Source organism: Anguilla anguilla, chromosome 19 (genome assembly GCF_013347855.1).
Source record: "Anguilla anguilla isolate fAngAng1 chromosome 19, fAngAng1.pri, whole genome shotgun sequence".
Lineage (NCBI taxonomy): Eukaryota > Metazoa > Chordata > Actinopteri > Anguilliformes > Anguillidae > Anguilla > Anguilla anguilla.
In genome coordinates, this window is record NC_049219.1 from 17,530,568 (window position 1) to 17,553,176 (window position 22,609).

At 48.2% G+C, this 22,609-nt stretch overlaps 2 protein-coding genes across 8 annotated transcripts in view; both read right to left on the reverse strand.

The window, feature by feature from the left end:
* The window catches only part of cped1 (cadherin-like and PC-esterase domain containing 1), a 35,883-nt gene extending 34,352 nt beyond the window's left edge, over positions 1-1,531 (reverse strand). For 2 of the 3 annotated variants that reach the window (XR_004763752.1, XM_035402501.1), the window contains exon 1: positions 326-1,530. Coding sequence is in view for 2 of the 3 variants with exons in the window: in XM_035402501.1 (XP_035258392.1) it covers positions 326-622 (297 nt within the window). In the remaining variant the exon portion in view is untranslated. Of the gene's footprint in view, positions 1-325 lie in introns of all 3 variants that reach the window. The other variant, XM_035402502.1, reaches the window with a different exon arrangement.
* Positions 1,532-7,137: 5,606 nt separating this feature from the next.
* btbd11b (BTB (POZ) domain containing 11b) overlaps positions 7,138-22,609 on the reverse strand; it is a 111,419-nt gene continuing 95,947 nt past the window's right edge. For 4 of the 5 annotated variants that reach the window (XM_035401396.1, XM_035401398.1, XM_035401397.1 and 1 more), the window contains 14 exons: positions 19,046-19,198; positions 18,435-18,600; positions 18,136-18,225; positions 16,327-16,428; positions 15,286-15,379; positions 14,930-15,065; positions 14,063-14,283; positions 13,067-13,245; positions 12,741-12,846; positions 12,276-12,378; positions 11,762-11,843; positions 10,971-11,039; positions 9,548-9,661; positions 7,138-9,371 (listed from right to left, as the gene is read on the reverse strand). In XM_035401396.1, the coding sequence (XP_035257287.1) occupies positions 9,162-9,371; positions 9,548-9,661; positions 10,971-11,039; positions 11,762-11,843; positions 12,276-12,378; positions 12,741-12,846; positions 13,067-13,245; positions 14,063-14,283; positions 14,930-15,065; positions 15,286-15,379; positions 16,327-16,428; positions 18,136-18,225; positions 18,435-18,600; positions 19,046-19,198 (1,825 nt within the window). In that variant the 3' untranslated portion in view covers positions 7,138-9,161. The remainder of the gene's footprint in view (positions 9,372-9,547; positions 9,662-10,970; positions 11,040-11,761; positions 11,844-12,275; positions 12,379-12,740; positions 12,847-13,066; positions 13,246-14,062; positions 14,284-14,929; positions 15,066-15,285; positions 15,380-16,326; positions 16,429-18,135; positions 18,226-18,434; positions 18,601-19,045; positions 19,199-22,609) is intronic. The other variant, XM_035401395.1, reaches the window with a different exon arrangement.

Below are 22,609 nucleotides of genomic sequence, written 5' to 3' on the forward strand. Positions count from 1 at the left end.
TGAATCCTCCCTACGGTCGTGCACTGGTGAAGACCAAGGTGACTGGGCTGATGGGAGCGGCTGGACCGTGCAGTAAACCACATTAATAAACATGACGCACGCTAAGCTACCTTAGCCTGTGGAGACACTTGCAGAAGGTGAATGTCAACCATGATGCACTAACCAAGTCTCAAAACACAGAATACTAGAAATCAGAGGGTCTATGAAGTTTTACATCTTACAGTGATGTTTTATAGTATGAAAATTTAACTAGGGCAACAGAAGTTTTAAAATGGACAAATATATAAAACCTGCATGCATTAAAAAAACATGCATCAACACTCACATTTGAGGATTCGTTTTTCAAACCTCCAATCATAGAATTAAGGCGCTCTGGGTGTTTGATCAATAATTGCCCAAACTGCTCGACAGGCTCCGTTGACTTGTTCGGCAGGGTAGAGACGGTAGGGCTAGCCTTCAACCGACTCCGGGCGACCGCCAGGGTCTGGTAGACGAGGCATAACGCAACTCCTACGAGCAGCACTGAACGCGGACAACAGCGACGGCGGAGCGTCCAAAGCTGCCGACAGAACATCCCCGCTTCTCTTGCAGCTTTGAAGGTTCCGGACAAGCGGCATATCATTTGGAATGTTGGCTTCGACCCCGCATCCCGCACTCTGAAACCGTTAAAAAGTGATAGGAAAGGTATTTGGACTAAAAGCGCACTTCTGAAAGTTAGGCAGCGGCGGGACGACTAGATGCCCAAGTTTCATGCTACGCTTAAACGGTCTCCAGTACCGTTTTGGGGTGTCTACTTAAAACAGATAAAAATGTTTCGCAAAGTAAATAACTATATCCATGTCAGCGATTTCATCATAAAGAAAATTTGAGATGAGTAAATCCATAAAAACAAGCATAGTTTCCAAGTTTCCAACACAAACGCGCTCCGGAAATTAAATGTAATCAGTTGGATCAGTGTGCGCCAACATCCAGGCGCAGTTTCACAACCAGGAATACCGCAGAGACTGGAGCAGGCAAAGGTTTTCCACGTCAGGGGAAGCGAGGCTCCAGATTAAAACCACTCCGGGTAGCGGAGCCTCATGACTGCCGATGATCACACGGCGCTGCGCTTTGACAGGAAAGCTCCAGCCGGCCCCATGCCGAGTTTTAGCTCCGTAAACAACAGGAGGAGAAACTATCGAGTCCAAAAGCATGCAGTTTATTTCGCACACATCTGCGGCTTTTGATGTCCAAATAAGGTAGTAGCCAAGCCTACTTTCCGTGTGTCTTGAAGTGAAAATAACCAGAGAAGTGGAGTCCACCTGGTTTCTATTAATCCTTGAAAAAGTAAACACTTACTTCCTCCCTTCTTCAAACCCTTGATTTATACATGAATACAAAACGCTACTGCAGCCCCACGCAGCTGCACTCCCAGATGATGAAAAATTTGAGTTGGGAACGAACAGAATCTGTCCCACAACTGGAATGCTTTAAAAATACAAATGAACACTGAAAGTTACCGACGTCTTTACTCAGTGCTCAGAACTGCACGCGCCCCTGCTCGGCTGGAGCTCGCGAGGAGCAATTCTAAGGCTAGTTGAATACCGGCCACTTGAAGTGATATTGATATTCATTTATTTATTTGGCTATTTTTGGGTGTCTGAACAGAAAAAAAGAACCCAGGGAACATCCAATACCGAAATAAAAATGTTCCATTTATGTCACACTCAAACACACTAATAACAGTCGTATTTAAGGTACAGAATATTGCAAATAGCATTTATGAATTCAACGTTGAATGTACTGTAATATTGCGTAACCAAACTATAGCGAATATAATGACATTTTAAGTTATTATTACCAAATGAAAGTACATTAATATGTTAATGTCCATTAATAATTTAATGAATACGGTTTCAAAAATGTCTCTTACTGTCATTTTTAATTTGCCAGAGTTTATTTGAATTAAAATGATTAAACCACTCAGATTTTTATTGAAAACAAGATATGCAGTTTTGTAACTACATAACAATAATTTTCGATAAACATTATTTCAAAAATAGGTAATACATTCTGTAAAATCTGATGCAAGGGGGGCATCTCTGACCATTCTTCCATGCACAATCTTCCCAGATATTTTGGGCTGTGTTTGTGGACTACCAGTACAAACTTCAGATGGTCTCAAGTCTGAGTAATTTTGTGGTCGATTTTAACTGTTCTCATATTTACTAATGATGGATGCTGCATATGTTTCAAATTGTTTAATGAGATTGATTCATAAATTAAACTGCAAAAACCATATGGGACTGTGCCCACCAACTTAGCCAACAGAACAGCAGTCATTCTAAATGTGTTTTAAAATGAATAAAGTAATGTTAACATTATTAAAGGTTGCAAAAGCAAGGACATGTAAATAGGAGCGTCACATTCTTACAGGGCTGTGTATTGTTCTGTGGATGTAGTGTCTATTTTTTTGATCGTGCAGTTTCAAATACCGGAAATAATGATCTGATTAACAGTTACACTGAGTTTAATTAGTCACAGGTGTGTGAAGTTGATGTGGCACTCTATACAGGAAATGCACTGGCGCCTCCTGCAGGGAGGATAAGGCACTGCGTTCCCTGCCCTTGTTTGGATTTCTCACATATGACTCTAGTCTGAGAGAACATCATGTAGAGATAGCCCATTACTGCTCATTTAGGACGCTACATGTATTGGTCAAGCTTTCTAGAAGTTTAATGGCTTCCAGTTCATAAGTGTCCTCTGTTAATTTAATGGCATATTTGGTGTGCAAAGCATTCCAAATAAATTAAAATGGAAAAAAATTCAAGGGGCGATTCGCTATTTCCACCGCCATCTAATGTCCAAAAGGGACAACTGCAAACTCAACCCAAAACATGACATACATCCTGAGATGCTCTCGATCCACATCCCCCCAGCTAGTTGTCAGATGCCAATTGCAGCATCAAAAAAAAGTCAAGCGACGAGTCTTACGTCGGACAACTAATGAATGATATATTTATAAAGCAACTTTGCAATATATTACAGCCATGCAAAGTTACTTTAAATGCTACAGGAGTGCCAGAAGTCATTTGTCTTGTGTGGCCCGGGATTGTCACGGTTTTCGGTTTAGGTTGCTAGAAGCTAACGTGGCTAACTGTGCAACACTAACAACAATTTATGGAAAAGAGTTGGAAAACTCAACATACACAAGCCACATTCTTTTCGACAACTGCACAACAAAACTAGACTAGCTATCGCTACCAGGACGCCTGTACAGATAGGCTAACGTTTCGGAATGGCTTGGAAAATGACACCCATCACTACGCTAGCTTGCTAGCTAGCTACTACGCCAGTTCTTCTGGTTTTTTCACGTCTTTAGACACATGCAGTAAGTAGCTCTAAAGTCATAATTTACTCACCACTTATGAGATAATAGATACCGTTAGGCCGCAAAAAGCAAAATGAGTTTTTTTCAGTTTTGCTTTAGCAAAGTTAGCTGCCTTAGCTGCGTTAGCTATTTAGCTTACCTGTCGAGAAGAAGGGAACCAACACTTTTCAGCCCTTCCAATTCCCTCAGTTCTCTCCACGGACCAAACGCCAGACCGATTTTTCCCACGAGCTTTAATCGTGACACTTTTGGGATGCGTGGCGGGGTTTCTTCGGACTAGTTCTGGTTGGGGTAAACTGCCTCTCCATTTCTTCACTGGAACTCTTAACTGGCAGCCGGCTTCGTAGGCCTGTCTTATTCGATAAAATGGGCGCAGGTGCGTTGATGGAGGCGGTACCCCAGTTGTCTACCAGTGACCCCTGATGTCACAGGTAGACAAACAAAAACTGGATTTACAGACTGTAAAATATTCGAAATTACCAAATTCTGTCCTCTCGTGGTTAAGTTCTATAATTACATTATCTGCTCAAGAATCACCATAGACATGTACATATGTCTATGAGCACCACTACCGACCACTACTCGTTTTCTGCCCTCTAGTGGCGAAATTCTACAACTACATTATTTGCTCAATGAACGACCGCTTCTTATTACATGCTGCCATCTCGTGGTGAAATTTTATAACTGCATTATTTGCTCAATTAACAAGCAACATAACTGAACATGCGCTTCTGATTAAATGCTGCCCTCTCGTGGTGAAATTTTATAACTGCATTATCTGCTCAAGTATAGAAATGAACAAGCACCACTACCCACCACTACTCAATTTCTGCCCTCTAGTGGCGAAATTCTACAACTACATTATTTGCTGAATGAACGACCGCTTCTTGTTAAATGCTGCCATCTCGTGGTGAAATTTTATAACTGCATTATTTGCTCAATTAACAAGCAACATAACTGAACGAGCGCTTCTTATTAAATGCTGCCCTCTCGTGGTGAAATTTTATAACTGCATTATTTGCTCAATTAACAAGCAACATAACTGAACGAGCGCTTCTTATTAAATGCTGCCATCTCGTGGTGAAATTTTATAACTGCATTATTTGCTCAATTAACAAGCAACATAACTGAACGAGCGCTTCTTATTAAATGCTGCCCTCTCGTGGTGAAATTTTATAACTGCATTATTTGCTCAATTAACAAGCAACATAACTGAACGAGCGCTTCTTATTAAATGCTGCCATATCGTGGTGAAATTTTATAACTGCATTATTTGCTCAATTAACAAGCAACATAACTGAAAGAGCGCTTCTTATTAAATGCTGCCCTCTCGTGGTGAAATTTTATAACTGCATTATGCGCGCTCGATGCGCAGTAAGCGTTAAAATAAATGGGAGTCAATGGGGGAGGATTCCCTAAAATCAAATATCGTTAGAATTTTAAGGAATATTGGGCTATATTTTCTAATTATCACAAGAAGAGTGTCTACTTGTTTGTTAAATTAATCTTATATAGTTCCCGAGAAGATTACACTACCATAGACTGTATAAAATAAAAATATGACACTCCCAATGTGGACACTACTCAATTTCTGCCCTCTAGTGGTGAAATTCTATAACTGCATAATCTGTTCAATGAATACGTAACTTAACCATAGACTGTAGAAATTAACTCACTTTAAACACGATGACTTTGTCTATTAGCGCCCTCCTGTGGGAGATTGTGAGAATACACTATAAACACGGTGACTTTGTCTATTAGCGCCCTCCTGTGGGAAATTGAGAGAATACAACATAAATATATACGAACTGGTGACTGTAGGTCTATTAGCGCCCTCATGTGGGAAACTGTGAGATTACACCATTACACAAAAAACCGGCCCATTAAAGCTAATGGAACTACCCGGAAGGCTAGGCTAGGGCTAATCAACTTCGGCGTAATCAGCTACAAACGGGAGATATAAGAAACGGCGACTGTAGCTCTACTAGCGAGAATACCTTTTTATATTAAACTAAGCGGTTAACAGTCATATTTTTAACCCAGTTATACCCATAATACACATCCAAATAAATGTGTGATTTTAATTGACACGACTCAATAATGAAGTTACAGTTACGTCGTTTTACTCATAGTAAGTCAGTTAAGAGTTGCTGTGCACTGTAAGTCTATTGGCGCCCTCCTGTGGGAGATTGTGAGAATACACTATAAACACGGTGACTTTGTCTATTAGCGCCCTCCTGTGGTCGATTGTGAGAATACACTATAAACACGGTGACTTTGTCTATTAGCGCCCTCCTGTGGTCGATTGTGAGAATACACCATAAACACGGTGACTTTTGTCTATTAGCGCCCTCCTGTGGTCGATTGTGAGAATACACTATGAACACGGTGACTTTGTCTATTAGCGCCCTCATGTGGGAAACTGTGAGATTACACCATTACACAAAAAACCGGCCCATTAAAGCTAATGGAACTACCCGGAAGGCTAGGCTAGGGCTAATCACCTTCGGCGCAATCAGCTACAAACGGGAGATATAAGAAACGGCGACTGTAGCTCTACTAGCGAGAATACCTTTTTATATTAATCTAAGGGGTTGACAGTCATATTTTTAACCCAGTTATACCCATAATACACATCCAAATAAATGTGTGATTTTACTTGACACGACTCAAAAAACGAAGTTACTATGAGTAAAACGACGTAACTGTAAGTCAGTTAAGAGTTGCTGTGCACTGTAAGTCTATTGGCGCCCTCCTGTGGGAAATTGAGAGAATACAGTATAAATATATACGAACTGGTGGCTGTAGGTCTATTAGCGCCCTCATGTGGGAAACTGTGAGATTGCACCATTACACAAATAACCGACCCATTAAAGCTAATGGAACTACCCGGAAGGCTAGGCTAGGGCTAATCACCTTCGGCGCAATCAGCTACAAACGGGAGATATAAGAAACGGCGACTGTAGCTCTACTACTACTATCGTTTCATGTGCTCTATACTGAGAGCACACGACATGATGTGCTTTGTTGTTCCAAAGAATGTAGAAACCATTTGAAATTCACACATTTCTCTTAAATCTTTGTTGCGCTTATAATGGACAAAACGCCTTTTTCACACGCAAATGAGTTAATTATATAGTAGTTCTAACCAAGACAACGTGGGGTTTACTGAAATCATGATACATAAAAACGCATCTCGGTGGCTCTTGTATGTTATTAAAGGCGATATACTGTAGTTCTCAAAGGTCATTTCAGAATAAAATTTAATAGAGTCGGCAGAATATATTTTTTCTACTACTCCATCACATGAAGTGCTGCATAGTCTCATCATCTGTTTGAGTTGCACTGCTAAATGTACGCTTGTATTCACCCAACCTTCAGAGGTGTTTGTACAGGAGGTGAAGCAGGAACAGTAGTTATGGTTGTGACATTAGTGACATCACACAATTGCTCAAAATGTCACAGATTTACAAACGTACAAGTCATAAAGTACTACAGTACAGGTTCACATTTTCATTATTTAGATTATATTATTTGAAATTAATTTTCTGAGGCGGAGGGGAGATTCAACCTACAGCCTAAATATTACTGCAACACTCTGTGTATTAAACATGAACTCTGGATATACCTGAAGCTTCCACAGATGCAGGGATTTGACTTCTCAAATGTGTCATATTCTGGAAGGGTCCAAGTGAGGTGTTCGCTACAGGTTTGTGCCAAGCCTGCAGGCACACACTTTAATACACAATCAAAATAACATGCTCAAATGTTGCTCAAAACTTCTTTTATATTCTTGTAATTTGCAATTCAAGACACCCCACAATGTTTTATATATATAAGATTGGGATTTCCATGGAAACAGATATAAATATATGGTATCTATATAGTGGACATACATATTCAGTCATACATATCATACAGTTATCTACATGTGAGTTCACAATGTCTGGAAACGATGATCATCACAGCATTAATCCACACAGCCCGTCCAAGTGAGTCAGGGGCCCCTCTAAACATCTGGAGTTCATGCTGTGCTGAGACAGAGAGGGACTCATGTTGGCAGTACCAAGACTGTTTCTTTTTTTTCTTTTTTAATAGACAGCATTACGCCACCTTCTCAGAATTGGTATGGCTGACAGACGGACAAATCTAGAAACAGACGAGCAAAGATCACACAGGTAACATCCAGTGGGGGTCTGGCGCAGGGTGAGAGCACAGCTTTGTACAGCAGCAGCATCAGCAACCAGGAAGCAGGAAGCAGGCGCGTATGTACAGGTGAGCTCACAGGAACCACGCTTCTGATTTATACCAAATATTTACACCTCCTTCCCGCTGGCGCTGGGTCACACTCCTCTCAGGTGGGGTCCCTCTGCATCTGAGCCCCTGCTTTATAAATATTATAAAGGGCCCAGCCTTCCTCACACGGACAGCCCTGCGCGCTGAAGGTGTCTGAGTACACGTGACACAGCGAAACTACAGGAAACTGGCACACTGAACTCAGAGACTGATCTGGGGAACGCTTAGTGCATGAGAGTAAAACCTGCTGGGTTATAACTCTGGATCCTGCCGCAAAGAAGCCTAAAATGTGGAGGGCTTCCACCATCAGAGGGCTACTGTGCGTGGCACACTGTACGCTAGCTCAGCTTTGGGGGGGGGGGGGGGTTAAAACACGGACGCATGGTGCCAGTACTCTAAAACAAAATGGGGGATACAGGAGCGTGCTGTTCACTTGGACACAATTTTCACCACAGCCAAGCAAGCAGGTTAGCAATGTCTTGTACAATGTTTGGCATCTTTACCTACTCAGGCAAATTAATACGTCACAAAGAGGTGCTAAGGAGCCTCAGCAACCTCCCAGAATTAACAGTAAGAGAGTACAGCATGCTGAATGTTCCCAGGAGTCTCTGACAGTCATCTGTGTAACCACAGTGGGAAAGAATGGGCTTAAGCTGAGAAATGAATTGGCTGAGCAGGATAAAAGGTATCAAAAGTTTTCACATGCACTGTGATGTCACAAAGAGTGGGTATGATGTCACACTGAGGTGTCAAAAGAGTCAGGACACAACATGGTCACAGCTGCTAAAAACTGGCTACTGTGGACTCGTGCAGAAAAAAACTTCAGTCCGATAACTTTTCCCTGCTTCCTGTCAATCAGGAACTCTTCTCTGCAGGGGCACCCCAACCGTTTTACAACAGGCAATTAAAAAAAACATCTTTGCAGTCCGTGTTGAGGCCCTCCAGTCACTCGCCAGCAACAGCTCCTCCACCAATTGGTGAAGTTTAGACATTTATGTCACTGACTCGATACATGACTTTGATTAGCATGTACCAGTTCTGCATATTGTTAGTTTGGCCAATCTCCATGAAGTAAAACGCCACTGAAACACTGGCAATACAGTATAAACAATGAAAACAAACAGATTAACAAAACGAACAAAAAACAGAAGATGTCGACCGAGTACACAGCCAAGCGGATGGTCTCGTGGCCTGATGGGGATCGTTTGGAATATGCCTTGGCGACAGATCAGGAAGCAAATGGATAAGAGTTCTGTGTTTTTTTTTTCATAGCCGATCTGAGCTGCATAGCATTCCCACAGCGTTCCCATAGCATTCCCACAACATTCCTACAGCATTCCCGCACCAGTGCATGGGCGCTACTGGGGTCTGCGGAATGCATGTGTCCCTGGAGGAGATGGGTCGGCTGTGGGAATGCTGTGCGTCGGTCTGGCTCCAGCTCCAGCTCCAGCTCAGCTCCAATCCGGTTCCGGCCGGTCCGGGTCCGGGCTCCAGCTCACACTATGGAGCCCTTGGAGGAGGACAGGTGTATGGACTGGATGCGGGTGGCCAGGGTCTTCTCCAGGTCCTGCAGGACGCTGGTCACGGGCGCCTCCACCGGGATGTCGTACAGCAGCTGTTTGAAGGCCTCCACCTCAATCAGCACCACCATGTTCTTCAGGAAGTAGCCTTCAATATAGGCCGCAAGCTCACTCGCCCCCAGGAACTGAGAGAGAGAGAGAGAGAGAGAGAGAGAGAGAGAGAGAGAGAGAGAGAGCAAGGGGGTAGAGGAATGACATACTGCAGCAGCACTGGCCCGCTCCAGCTCAACAGTAAATACCCAAGAGCCTCCACATGGGGGCAGGCTGGAGCCTGAACTCTGGTCATGTGATCAGGACAAACCTTGGCGTGGTTGTATATCTCCACACAGGTCTCAGTGTTGATGTTCTTGGAGCAGATGATCTCACAGTGTCTCTGGAGGGCTTCCAGTTGGAAGAATTTAGCAGCAGAAAGAAGCTGTAAGCACAGGAGAACACACAGGGTGAGCCGAGTCACACCTACACTCAGTCACACCTACAGTCAGCTCAGTCACACCTACAGTCAGCTCAATCACACCTACAGTCACCTCAATCACACCTACACTCAGTCACACCTACAGTCAGCTCAATCACACCTACACTCAGTCACACCTACAGTCAGCTCAATCACACCTACACTCAGTCACACCTACAGACAGCTCAATCACACCTACACTCAGTCACACCTACAGTCAGCTCAATCACACCTACACTCAGTCACACCTACAGTCAGCTCAATCACACCTACACTCAGTCACACCTACAGTCAGCTCAATCACACCTACACTCAGTCACACCTACAGTCAGCTCAATCACACCTACAGTCAGTCACACCTACATTACATTACACTACAGGCATTTGGCAGACACTCTTATCCAGAGCGACGTACAACAAAGTGTATAACCATAACCAGGAACCATCTACAGTCAGCTCAATCACACCTACACTCAGTCACACCTACAGTCAGCTCAATCACACCTACACTCAATCACACCTACAGTCAGCTCAATCACACCTACACTCAGTCACACCTACAGTCAGCTCAATCACACCTACAGTCAGTCACACCTACATTACATTACACTACAGGCATTTGGCAGACACTCTTATCCAGAGCGACGTACAACAAAGTGTATAACCATAACCAGGAACCATCTACAGTCAGCTCAATCACACCTACACTCAGTCACACCTACAGTCACCTCAATCACACCTACACTCAGTCACACCTACAGTCAGCTCAATCACACCTACACTCAGTCACACCTACAGTCAGCTCAATCACACCTACACTCAGTCACACGTACAGTCACCTCAATCACACCTACACTCAGTCACACCTACAGTCAGCTCAATCACACCTACACTCAGTCACACGTACAGTCAGCTCAATCACACCTACACTCAGTCACACCTACAGTCAGCTCAATCACACCTACACTCAGTCACACCTACAGTCAGCTCAATCACACCTACACTCAGTCACACGTACAGTCACCTCAATCACACCTACACTCAGTCACACCTACAGTCAGCTCAATCACACCTACACTCAGTCACACGTACAGTCAGCTCAATCACACCTACACTCAGTCACACCTACAGTCAGCTCAATCACACCTACACTCAGTCACACCTACAGTCACCTCAATCACACCTACACTCAGTCACACCTACACTCAGCTTAGTCACACCACACACTCAAACTGAGCTCATTTGGGTAAATCACTTTAGTTCCGAACCTCACCTCCATAATCTCTGTGTTCCTAATGTGCAGTGATTCTGTTCCTCCACAGTACAGATACTGCATCACCAGCTGCAACACAGAGGCACCTTCGTCATCATCACCACCACCATCATCATCCTCATCACCACTCTCAGCATCTTCATCACTATCATCACCATTTTGCTTGTCTTTGTCAGTAATGAATCTGTTGGGCACACTGGGAGTATTTTACATTCTGCCTTTCAATAGCAGAGCTTCCTCTCAGACTCCAGTGAGGATACAGACTCAGGTCCTTAACGCTGTACCCCCCCCCCCCCCCCCCCGCCCTCCCCCCCCCCCCCCCGCCCCGCCACGGTCACTGCCTGTTCCAGCTGACCCCACATAACCGCTGGCAGAAAGAAAGCATGAAAATGTATTAAAGCATCCATGTATTGAAAAAGTTGCTGAAGTTTTTGGTTTTAAAAATGTCACACACAATAAGCCCTGACAGACTGTAAGTGCTTTTTAATGATGCTTTATCAGCGCTAGCTCTTCAGTCAAAAAAGCTAGTGCACCTGTGGAGTGTGCCCAAGTCCTGGCCTTTACCACAACCCCAGGGATTTTAACTGGACCCTGAACATGCTCTCTGTTCTCTCAGACAGCCAGGCTTCACACACGTATCACCATATTTTCAAATGAGGAATACACAATTTCAGGGTTTCTACACGTTGCCTCTTGTTACTCATGAGTGCAATAACAGTGGATTCATTCTCATTCCAGAACAGGCATCTGTGATGTCACAGACTTCTCTGAATGAACATTCCCCGTTTTACCTGGAATATGTTGTACTTGACGTGGCTGATTTCAATGCAGGTGTTTTCCGCAGCAGGTCTGTTTGAGAGGAGCAGCTTAAACCTGGAGAGGCGAGGAAGAGGGGGAGAAAAGCAGACATGCCTAATCAATACATCCTGAAGGACAAACCGCATCGATCATCAATACGTGGATTCAAGTGCTTGATTACATTCCCTGAATCGCCAACCTCAGTAATGTTAATGTGATACACAGCAGCTCTGAGGATACACCACCCATGACTATTCTCTTTCCTCCAGCCATTTAAAAGACCTGTGTTCTGATTCAGCTCTTCATAAACTACACAGACTGAGTCACGAGCCCAGTACACAAACACTACACTACACTGCCCTCCCTGCAGAATGGTCATGAACAAAACACCTGTCTGTGAATACAGACCAACACCTGAACACACTAGCCACATTCAGCCAGACACAGCGCCCCCTCCTGGACTGGAGTTACCCATGCAGGCACAGCGCTGCACCGCTCAAAGCTCACCTGTTGGAGGCGGTAAAGAGCAGAACCTTGTGGGCGTAGAAAGGCTTCCCCTCCACCAGGAAGGTCACGTCAGACATCTCCTTGTTGTTCAGGAAGTGGGGATCTGAAACAGGAGAAGGACATTTTATACAGCGCGTAATAAGAGCCCATCAACACCACGCCCAGACACCCCTGTGAAACAGCTGAGCCTTCAAGCCAACGCTTCATCAGGGTCAGACACGGCCTCATTTTAACCATCATCATGCCAGGCTTGACTGCCATTATACATGACCCATTAAAGAGCACAAATGAGGAAATGTTTATCACAATGTTGATCACAGAGCTTCGTTTTAAAGGTCAGAACTCAGAGCCTGAAATGGGCGAGCAGTGCCGGTAAATAAGGGCCAGAGGAGCTCCTTCTCTCCAAAGCAAAATCCCAAAACAGCGCCCGCGGCCCTAACCCTGTCCCGCCTGTGCAGGGCCTACCTAAACGGGACGTCTGCTTCCTCTTAATTTCGGTCAGCTTTGGAATAGGGTAGGGCCCGTAGCACTGGGTGAAGATCACTGAGAGCTGCTGGCTGATCACCTCGTTCTGAGAAAAAACACATAGAGAGAGAGACAGAGAGAATGAGAGAATGAGAGAGAAAGAGAGAGAAAGAGAGAGGGAGAGAGAGAGAGAGAAGGAGAGAAAGAGAGAGAGAGAGAGGACAAAACAATCAGACTAACAATGAGAGAAATGAATGCCGTTTTCCTAATTCCTTCTAAATGATGCCATTTGGACAGCTGTTTGTGTGAAAACAGAAGAGCTCTACCTTGCTGGCCTGGAGGATCTGGAAGAGCAGGGGCAGGCCGTGGGTGATGAGCTCCTCGGTGTACTCCTCCTCCTGGATGCAGCTGAACTCCTTCAGCAGGCCCTGGATCAGAGGCCGGCGGTGCTGCAGGAAGCAGGTGCGCAGGGACTCCAGCCAGGTGTGCAGCGTCCAGGGCACACCTGCACACACAGCAAGAGACACGCTTAGACCCGCCCCTAACCCCGCCTCTAACCACACCCCCAACCTGCACACACAGCAAGAGACACGCTTAGACCCGCCCCTAACCCCGCCTCTAACTACACCCCCAACCTGCACACACAGCAAGAGACACGCTTAGACCCGCCCCTAACCCCGCCTCTAACCACACCCCCAACCTGCACACACAGCATAGAGATGAGCTTAGGGAAATATCACATTCCCACATGCTCCTCTCTTTTAAACACAACCAATTCCAGAAATTCCCTAGCCTCAGTCTCCCACAGATCTTTTCAAAGTCAATGACAAGGATGTCTATGAGATATTGGTGAAACGCCTGATGGGAACTGTATTTCAAAGCCAAAACTCCTGTAGTGCAATTGGAAACCTGGCTTTGCTTAGCATGACAGAATTGTAAAAAGAAACCAGTTATGATTTATGAAAAGTAATCTAGCAAATATTTGGTAAAATTGCTACCACAATCAGAATACGTAAAAACACGTGGACTGAACTAAAGTGTGGCAGATCTCCCCTTTAGAGTGCATGCAGCACAAACACAGGCATCAGGCATTCTCACGCTCCATGGGAAAAAAGTGAACATCTGAATGTTAGGGAGATTAAAAGCGAGGTGTGGGGGGTTAGCGTAGGCCATGGGGGGGCGATCATCAGGGCGCTGGTCATGGGGGGGGGGGGGGGGGGATCGTCAGTGTGCTGGTCATGGGGGAGGCGGTGCGGGAGGCGGTGGGGAGGCGGTGCGGGAGGCGATGGGGAGGCGGTGGGGAGGCGGTGCGGGAGGCCCACCCAGGCTGCGGATGTCGATGGTGATGTCCACGTGGCCATGCTCGGCGCTGTGGTACATGGCCTCTCGCAGGGCTCGCAGTTTGGCCTTGCCTGTGCGGGCCGTGTCGAGCTGGGGGGGGCGTGCGCCCCCCAGCTCGGAGCCCTCGGCCAGGATCTCCTCCAGGGACAGCACGTCCCCCTTCCCCTTCTCCGCCTGGGACAGCAGCTTCCGGAACACGTTCCTGGGACAGGACAGGGGTGCGTCACATTCAGGCACGGGAACAGTGTGTGTGTGCATGTCTGTGTGTGTGTGTGTGTGTGTGTGTGTGTGTGTGTGTGTGCATGTCTGTGTGTGTGTGTGAGAGTGTATGTGTGTGTGAGAGTGTGTGTGTGTGTGAGTGTGTGTGAGTGTGTGTGTGTGTATGTGTGTGTGAGTGTGTGTGTGAGTATGTGTGTGTGAGTGTGTGTGTGTGTGTGTGTGTGTGTGCATGTCTGTGAGTGTGTGTGTGTGTGTGAGAGTGTGTGTGTGTGTGAGAGTGTGTGTGTGTGTGTGTGTGCATGTCTGTGAGTGTGTGTGAGTGTGTGTGTGTGTGTGTGTGTGTGCATGTCTGTGAGTGTGTGTGTGTGTGTGTGTGAGAGTGTGTGAGTGTGTGTGTGTGTGTGTGTGTGTGTGTGTGTGTGTGAGTGTGTGTGTGTGTGTGCATGTCTGTGTGTGTGTGTGCATGTCTGTGAGTGTGTGTGTGCATGTCTGTGAGTGTGTGTGTGTGAGAGTGTGTGTGTGTGTGTGTGTGTGACTGTGAGAGTGTGTGTGTGTGTGTGTGTGTGTGTGTGTGTGACTGTGAGTGTGTGTGTGTGAGTGTGTGTGTGTGTACGCAGTGTGTGAGTTACCTGTGTCCGTGTGCGGCTGCCAGGCTGAAGGAGTTCATGTCCCCCTGGGGGGCGCTGGAGATGCCGTTTCGGTACATGGTCCCGATCATGGGGTCGGCCCCCCTCTCCAGCAGCAGGCTCACCAGCTCAAAGTTCCCTGAACACACAGCAGAACACGTGTGTTAATGAGACCGAACACAGCATGTGTGTGTTAATGAGACTGAACACAGCATGTGTGTGTTAATGAGACTGAGCGGACCGTGTGTGTGTTAATGAGACTGAGCGGACCGTGTGTGTGTTAATGAGACTGAGCGGACCGTGTGTGTGTTAATGAGACTGAGCGGACCGTGTGTGTGTTAAGGAGACGCAGGCCGTACCTGCAGCGGAGGCTAACTGTAGAGGAGTTTCGGAGTAGTTCTCAGCCCCGTCCTGCAAAGAGCCCTCCACATTGGCCCGGGCGTCCAGTAGCAGCTAAAAAAGAGAGGGGGGGGTCACTTTTCATTTAGGGGGGCGGGAGCCCAGCACACACACACAGGGAGACTGACACAACACAAGCCTGGCTGTGCTGGCGTAAGGACGCTACCGCGATGTGACCGCGTGGGGGGGGGGGGGGGGGGGGTGCGCTAACCGCAGGCCCCCGCTGCTCTCCTCTCAAACTCTCTCTCCGGGGGGGAAAACGGTGCGACAGCGGATTTCAGAGCACTGCTGAACGTTCTGGATTCCAACAGCAGGGGGCGCTCACACCGCACTCACACCTCTGGGCTCTGCCTGGGACCCCAGCAGGACCCGTGGAATGTAAGACGCACTGTTAGCCTAACCTGGGCGCTCACCTGGGTTTGACACCAGAACCCCTCCACTGACGACCAGCCAGCACCCTCCAGAGCAGGTAATGTGGGCTTCTACACTCACCTGAGCTCACAGGTGTAAGGGGGTGTGTCCCCCCCACAGGTAAGGGCACATAAACACCTTTAACTCTCTATCTGTCTCTCTGAGCACAGTCTGACTGGGGCTGTGCTCTCTATCTGTCTCTCTGAGCACAGTCTGACTGGGGCTGTGCTCTCTATCTGTCTCTCTGAGCACAGTCTGACTGGGGCTGTGCAGCTGACCTGAGCTCCCTTTGAAGCCTCTCAGACTCCAGGTGAATAAGGGTGAGAAGGTTCTGAGCAGACAGGTAGTTGGTGCTGCTCTCACTCAGTCCATACGGGCTTTTTATGGTGAGAGTCCCTCCCATTATATTTTAAAGAAATACAATTCCCACATCAACATTCAAAAATAGAGAGAAACGACCGAAGATCAAGGACAGAACTGACAACATATTGGCCATTATTATTATGAGTGTGCATAATAATAATCAGAGTGACAGAGTTAAGAGAAGGGCATTGTAAGTTAGTAGAATCACAGGTGAAGGCTGGCACTACCTGCACGACAGGGACGTGTCCGTGTAACACAGCGAATGTGAGAGGGGTCCCCTGGCGCGTTTCGGGATAAACTGAGGGGTACTTGTGTACTGTGTTTGGCACCTGGGAAGTCACAGGTAAGGTTGAGGAGAGAAATAGAGCCATTAAAACGCCAGGGCGCACAGCATGCGCGGGGGGGCACGGGGGGGGCAGGTGGACAGGCGGGACTCCTTGCAGGTTCAGCCAGCACAGGCCTGTGTACTGCTCAACCTCCTCCTGCCTGTGCCGAGCTGGAGCACAGTGAACACAGCCAAGACTGTGCCTCTGCTGTGTCCACACACAGCATGGGGGGGGGGGGCGAGCAGTGTGTCTCTGCTGCGTCCACACAGCCTGGGGGGGTGGGGGCAGCTGAGGGGGGGGGGGGCTGTTGGGAGGGCTGGGGGGCGGGCTGCAGCCTGGGGGGGTGGGGGCAGCTGAGGGGGGGGGGGGGGCTGCAGCCTGGGGGAGGGGTGACTCATCAACGAAGCTCCAGCAGTGTGCGTCGCGGTCGTCTGCTATCAGAAGTCAAAGGTCAAAGGTCAAAGGCAGCACGACGGCCTGTGTGTGCGTTTACAGTAAAGTCTTGCCGCCTACTGCTAAGCAGGACGGGAACTTCAGAGGAAGCATGATTCAGACTGTTACTGAAAAGTGAATCACACGGATTAGAAACCGTCCTTCATATTCTTATGACCTAATCGGGCTGGGAGATTTACACACGCTTAACTGTATCCAGAAGGAGCCTGTTAAATAACGACTTTAAAAGCCCAGTGATGTAACTTTAAGAGCTGTCATAATGAGCGGCAGTGCTGCGGAGCTTCGTCGCAGAGTCACTCCTCGAGTTCCACAGCCACAGCGTTAGCGCAATGATAGCGCAACGTTAGCGCAATGATAGCGCAACGTTAGCGCAATGATAACGCAACGTTAGCGCAATGATAGCACAACGTTAGCGCAATGATAGCACAACGTTAGCGCAATGATAGCACAACGTTAGCGCAATGATAGCACAACGTTAGCGCAATGATAGCGCAACGTTAGCGCAATGATAGCACAACGTTAACACTGTGACACAGGGACCGACAAGCCACATTACACACGTTACACACATTACACATCTTACACACATTACACACCTTACACACATTACGCTTTACACAAATTACACACCTTACACATGTTACACACTTTACACACCTTACACATTACACACATCACACACAGTACAGTTCCAACAGGTTACGGATCTGAGTCTGGGACATGGCCTCTCCAGCCGGGATCCCTCTGGACCTTCAGTTCCCCCTAAAAACATCTCCCTGGAAACCTGAGCCCCTGGAGCTCTGAATGTGAGCATCATCTCCTTCTTTCAGTCTTACAGAACCGAAATATGCTACTGGAAATATATAGCCTTCTTCAAAAATACTATTATCACAAAATACTTCTCACAGTAATGTACATAAGACATATATTCTAATATCTGAAGGTGGCCAATATATGCATACTTACCCATATTTTTTCCCATATATTGTCACACATTTCCCCCTTTTAATGCAAAATTTTTATCTGGTGTTGTTTTATTTGCACGTTGAGGTTGTTCTTACAGTTAGCACACTTCTGAACGCCTGTACAGCACTTTGCGCTTAGCTCTAGTGCTGTGTAAATAGAGTTACTGTAGTTTCGGGGGGGGGAGGTGCACATCTAAGATCCTGTACAGAGGCATGCCCCAGGACCAGAACAGTCACGGGGACGCGGGGGGGGGGCACATCGCCCCCGCACACCGCCCCTCCCACCACTGACCTCACTGTTGATGCCCGCTCCCGCATCCAGCAGCATCTGCACCATGGCCTCATCTCCTCGCACGCACGCGTACATGAGCGGGGTCATCCCCTAGGCAACGGCACAGACACGCAAGGTCACCAGGGCAACGTGTCACATAACCAACCCCCCCACCCCCTCCTGCCCGGCTCATGCTGAAGTAATATATGCTAAATCTCTCTCATGGACACAGCTGCAGCACCATTAGTAGATGTGAGCAGCTCAGGGATGTGAGCGGTAGATGTGAGCAGCTCAGGGATGTGAGCAGTAGATGTGAGTACCTGTTCGCTCATGCTGTTGATGCCGTCGGGCCCCAGCAGGCTGACGGCCTGCTTCACCAGGTCGGTGCGGCCGCAGTTCAGCATGCGGAACCCCAGGTCCTGCAGGAACTTGGCCTCCGTGGACGCGGCATCCAGCTTGCGCGAAGCGCTGAAGCAGTCGTCCGTCCTGCAGAACCAATCAGAGACCCAGTCATCCATCCAGTGGGACCAATCAGAGACCCAGTCATCCACCCGGCAGAACCAACCACTGAGGAGCGGCTGATCTGGCCACCAATGAAGGTGGTGACTGGATAGTGTGTTAAAGATGCTATATGACTGCAATATATAACAGTACTATAATTATACAACATAATATAATAATACAACATAATAAATAATAATATAACAATGTAGCACTGTAAAAACAGCAATAATAATAATACAAATACTAATAATAATAATCACATTGCAAATATGACCTAGCAGTTATGTATTTTACCAGAAGCCATTAGCACTGACGTCCCAGTGTCCCCGAGCTAGCCCTCATCTCTGCTGCTCAGTGTAAGACTGCGGGGGTCGGTTTTTGGGCAGAAGCGGGGGCCGGTTTCTGAGGGGGTTGTGGGGGGGCGTACCTGAGCTGGCGCGGCTCACAGTCCACCCCCGGCAGGAGCAGGCGGGCGGCCTGCCGCACGTCGTCGCTGTCCACAGAGAAGCTGCGCCGGTGCTCCGCATGCGCCACCGCCGCGCGGATCCACTCCATCAGCGGCGGCAGTACCAGGAACGGCCTGCAGGGGGAGACACAGCCATCAGCAAAGCACCTGCCTTTTACCCAACCAGAGTGCCAGCATGCTGCTGCAGCTGGGTCTGTGCACACATCACACTGCAGTACAGCTGTGTAACACACACACACTGCAGTACAGCCCTGTGTAACACACACACACACTGCAGCACAGCTGTGTAGCACACACACACACACACTGCAGTACAGCTGTGTAACACACACACACACACTGCAGTACAGCTGTGTAGCACACACACACTGCAGCACAGCCCTGTGTAACACACACACACTGCAGTACAGCTGTGTAGCACACACACACTGCAGTACAGCCCTGTGTAATACACACACTGCAGCACAGCCCTGTGTAACACACACACATACTGCAGCACAGCTGTGTTGCACACACACACTGCAGTGCAGTTGTAAATGCGCAGTATCGGTGCAGTAGATTTCACAGGCTGCAGTCAGCGCTGCTCTGCATATCACAGAGCTTCATTATGCAGCTGTCACACGGTCGCGAGCGCAGCTGCGGTGGCTGGGTGCTCCTCGGGAAGGGGGGGGAGCTGGTATCAGCCGCACGTTTCTCCGCTGAGCGCCCGCCAGGACACGGGGGCTGAGTTCTGCGGCACCAGGAACGCCACCGGGCCCCCCCCCCCCCCCGCACTCTCACACGCGTGCAGCGTGACGGCCACAATCACGACTGTGAACACGCCGGCTCACACACGCTCACACACGCTCACACACACACACACACACACACAAGCAGCACGACCACACACACATTATTCTTGCATATCCTACAGCTGCACCATTAGGGCAGCCATTCTGATTCTGAGCTTAATGGCTGAACAGACCATCCTGCCTCATTATACTCAGCATAAAGCACTGAGCTACAGAAACGCACACACTGATCTTTCACAAGTTAACATTCAGTGTGACAGAAAGAACCCAGCTTGTGTTGGGTTGTTAGCTCTGTCACAGAAGACTGGATTATGAAATAATTAGGTCCCTGCTGCAGTGAAATTTTTAGCAAACACACACATCTGTCCCAGGAAGTATTTCCAAAAAGCACAAGAGAGGCATTTATTATGATCGTGATTATTATTTAGCGTTTATTTAACAGGATGGATCTGCATGGTTATCAGATAAATAAGAACAGAAGCGCTGGGGGCAATCCCGCGTCTCGGAGACGCCGCTCGCGCTCTCAGCCGCAGACACGCCGCTCCAGGAAACGCCTTCGCTCACAAGCGCACGTCGGGCGATCACGCAAACTGAGCCGTCACACGAAGTCGCAGGAGAGCGAGGGCCAGGGCAGCCGTTTCTCTGAGCTCTTAACCCAGAACGCCTGAAAGCCCGCGGCCCGTTTATGAGCCTGATGAGAACACTCACGGCACGGCTAACAGCCATAACGAGCAGGTCTGGACAGGTTTGGGCCGTGCACCGTCAGGCAAGGTCTCGGGGTCTTCTGTGGAGATGGGGCCTGTTCTCCAGGAAGGACCCACGCCAGGCCTTGCGTTTACCCGGGTTAATTCTCCACACGTTGCTTTCCCTCTCTTTTCTGACATTTTGTCCTCTTTGGAAATTAACATACAAATTTATCAGAGGAACAACACGCAGTATAAATACAGAGACACGCTCTATAGATAGAAAAAGACTCGGGACAAGCACCAGATGGATTATGGCCACTGTGTAAATGCGATACACACTGCTCTGTACTACAAGCAGGGCAGCTGGGCTAGCTGCTGCTACCTATGATGCTAATGGGCTACACGGCTAACACAGGCTAACGCGTGGGACGGTGAAGAAAGGTGTCGTTGTGCTAAAAATATCACACCTCCCTCCTGCAGAAACACACCGTCCTGCAGGGACACTGGAGCTCAAGCCCCATTTTTGTGTGAAACCGTTCTGCTGAGCTGCTTTACTGCCCCGTTCAGCCCAAAGCAGCGTAACACCTCAAAAAGCACACAACAGAGGCTGTGCATCTGGACAAGGCCGCCCAAAACAGGGCAAACCTGCACTCTTAGCAAACAGAATTTTTGTTTTGTTTCATCCAACGGAAACCTTTTTCCGGTTTTAGTCTGAGCGGTGAGCTGAGATCCGGAAAAACACAATTCCTGGGTAAAAAATATAATACTATGACAAAAAAAAAAAAACACTGTAAAAACGGACTCAAATTCAGAGGCCTTTGTCTTCAGACTCCCTGCAGTTTGTAGCACGTAGCATGCAGCACGTTTCCTCTGATCTTCAGGTAACAGACTGGAAAACAAACAGCAGCCTGGAAACAGCCATCTGCACACTGCCCCTCAATGCCACTGCGTGCGAGCGTGGAGGCTCGCCGTCATCGGGAGTGATTTGTAGACACACACACTTATGAATTATGCAGACTGAACCCTGTCACCGGGAGAACCACAATTAGAACGAGCTCCAAGGATATATTTGCCTACAGCTTCCAAAAACGCCGTCTGAAACCGAGGGACCAAGACCAACAGAGAGGAGTAAAACACAACAAGCGCGCAGACTAAAATAACTACAGACCGTCACGATGTAAGCTACAGACGCGGCACTACGAGGCAGACTCTACACTGCAGCGCAGCGGCTCCAGCGCTCACAGGCCTCTCAGCGCAGCCCGGGACATTACTGATGGATAAGATAGCCCAGCCCAATCTGGTGGCGTGCGCCCCTGAGAACTCTGGGAGTACAAGCCCGGGGGACGCGCTGGGTCATGTGCTCCGTCACCAGGGCAGCGCAGTGTGCCAGGCCAGTACAGCCTGTTAGATAAACCACGCGCAGGCCAGCTACCCAGCCAATCAGCACCGAGCGTTCAGAAGCCTGCATCTCCAGCCCTTCTCCAGAGGGCCTGTAACACATTCCAGTACGTACATGTGCACGTGTGACACGCCTGCAATCAGCCTGAGAAACACTCCGAAAGGCCTGAGCACCATGTGTCTGTGCTCCCTGCCCCCCCCCCCCCCCACCCTTCAATCAGGGACACGCTGGACACGCTGAGCAGCCCAGCACGGGGTGGGACGGGGCTGTTTTTGGGGGCCTCTGGAAGAAAAATAGCCTGTCTAATGCCTGCATTCCTCAGTCTGTCCTCTGGGACTGCGCTTGTGGAGCAGAGCGACACCTGCAGGCGGGAGGGCGCCAGTGCAGGGCTGTCTTTCACATTCAGCTCGATGGCTCTCCCTATCCGCACACAGAGACAGGAGAGACTCCCACATTCTCCACAGCAGCGCTGCTGTAACTGATTACCCACCCTTCCCTCCCAGGACTGACAGGGCACCAGTGAGAGAGCAGGCCAGGCTAAATAAAAGTGACCTTCCCGTGTCCTTCCCCTTGTTTTCTCTGCCAGATTAGGACGACAGCAGATAATTCGGCCCTGAGAACCCAGGAGTGAACTCAGCATCTGCTCAAT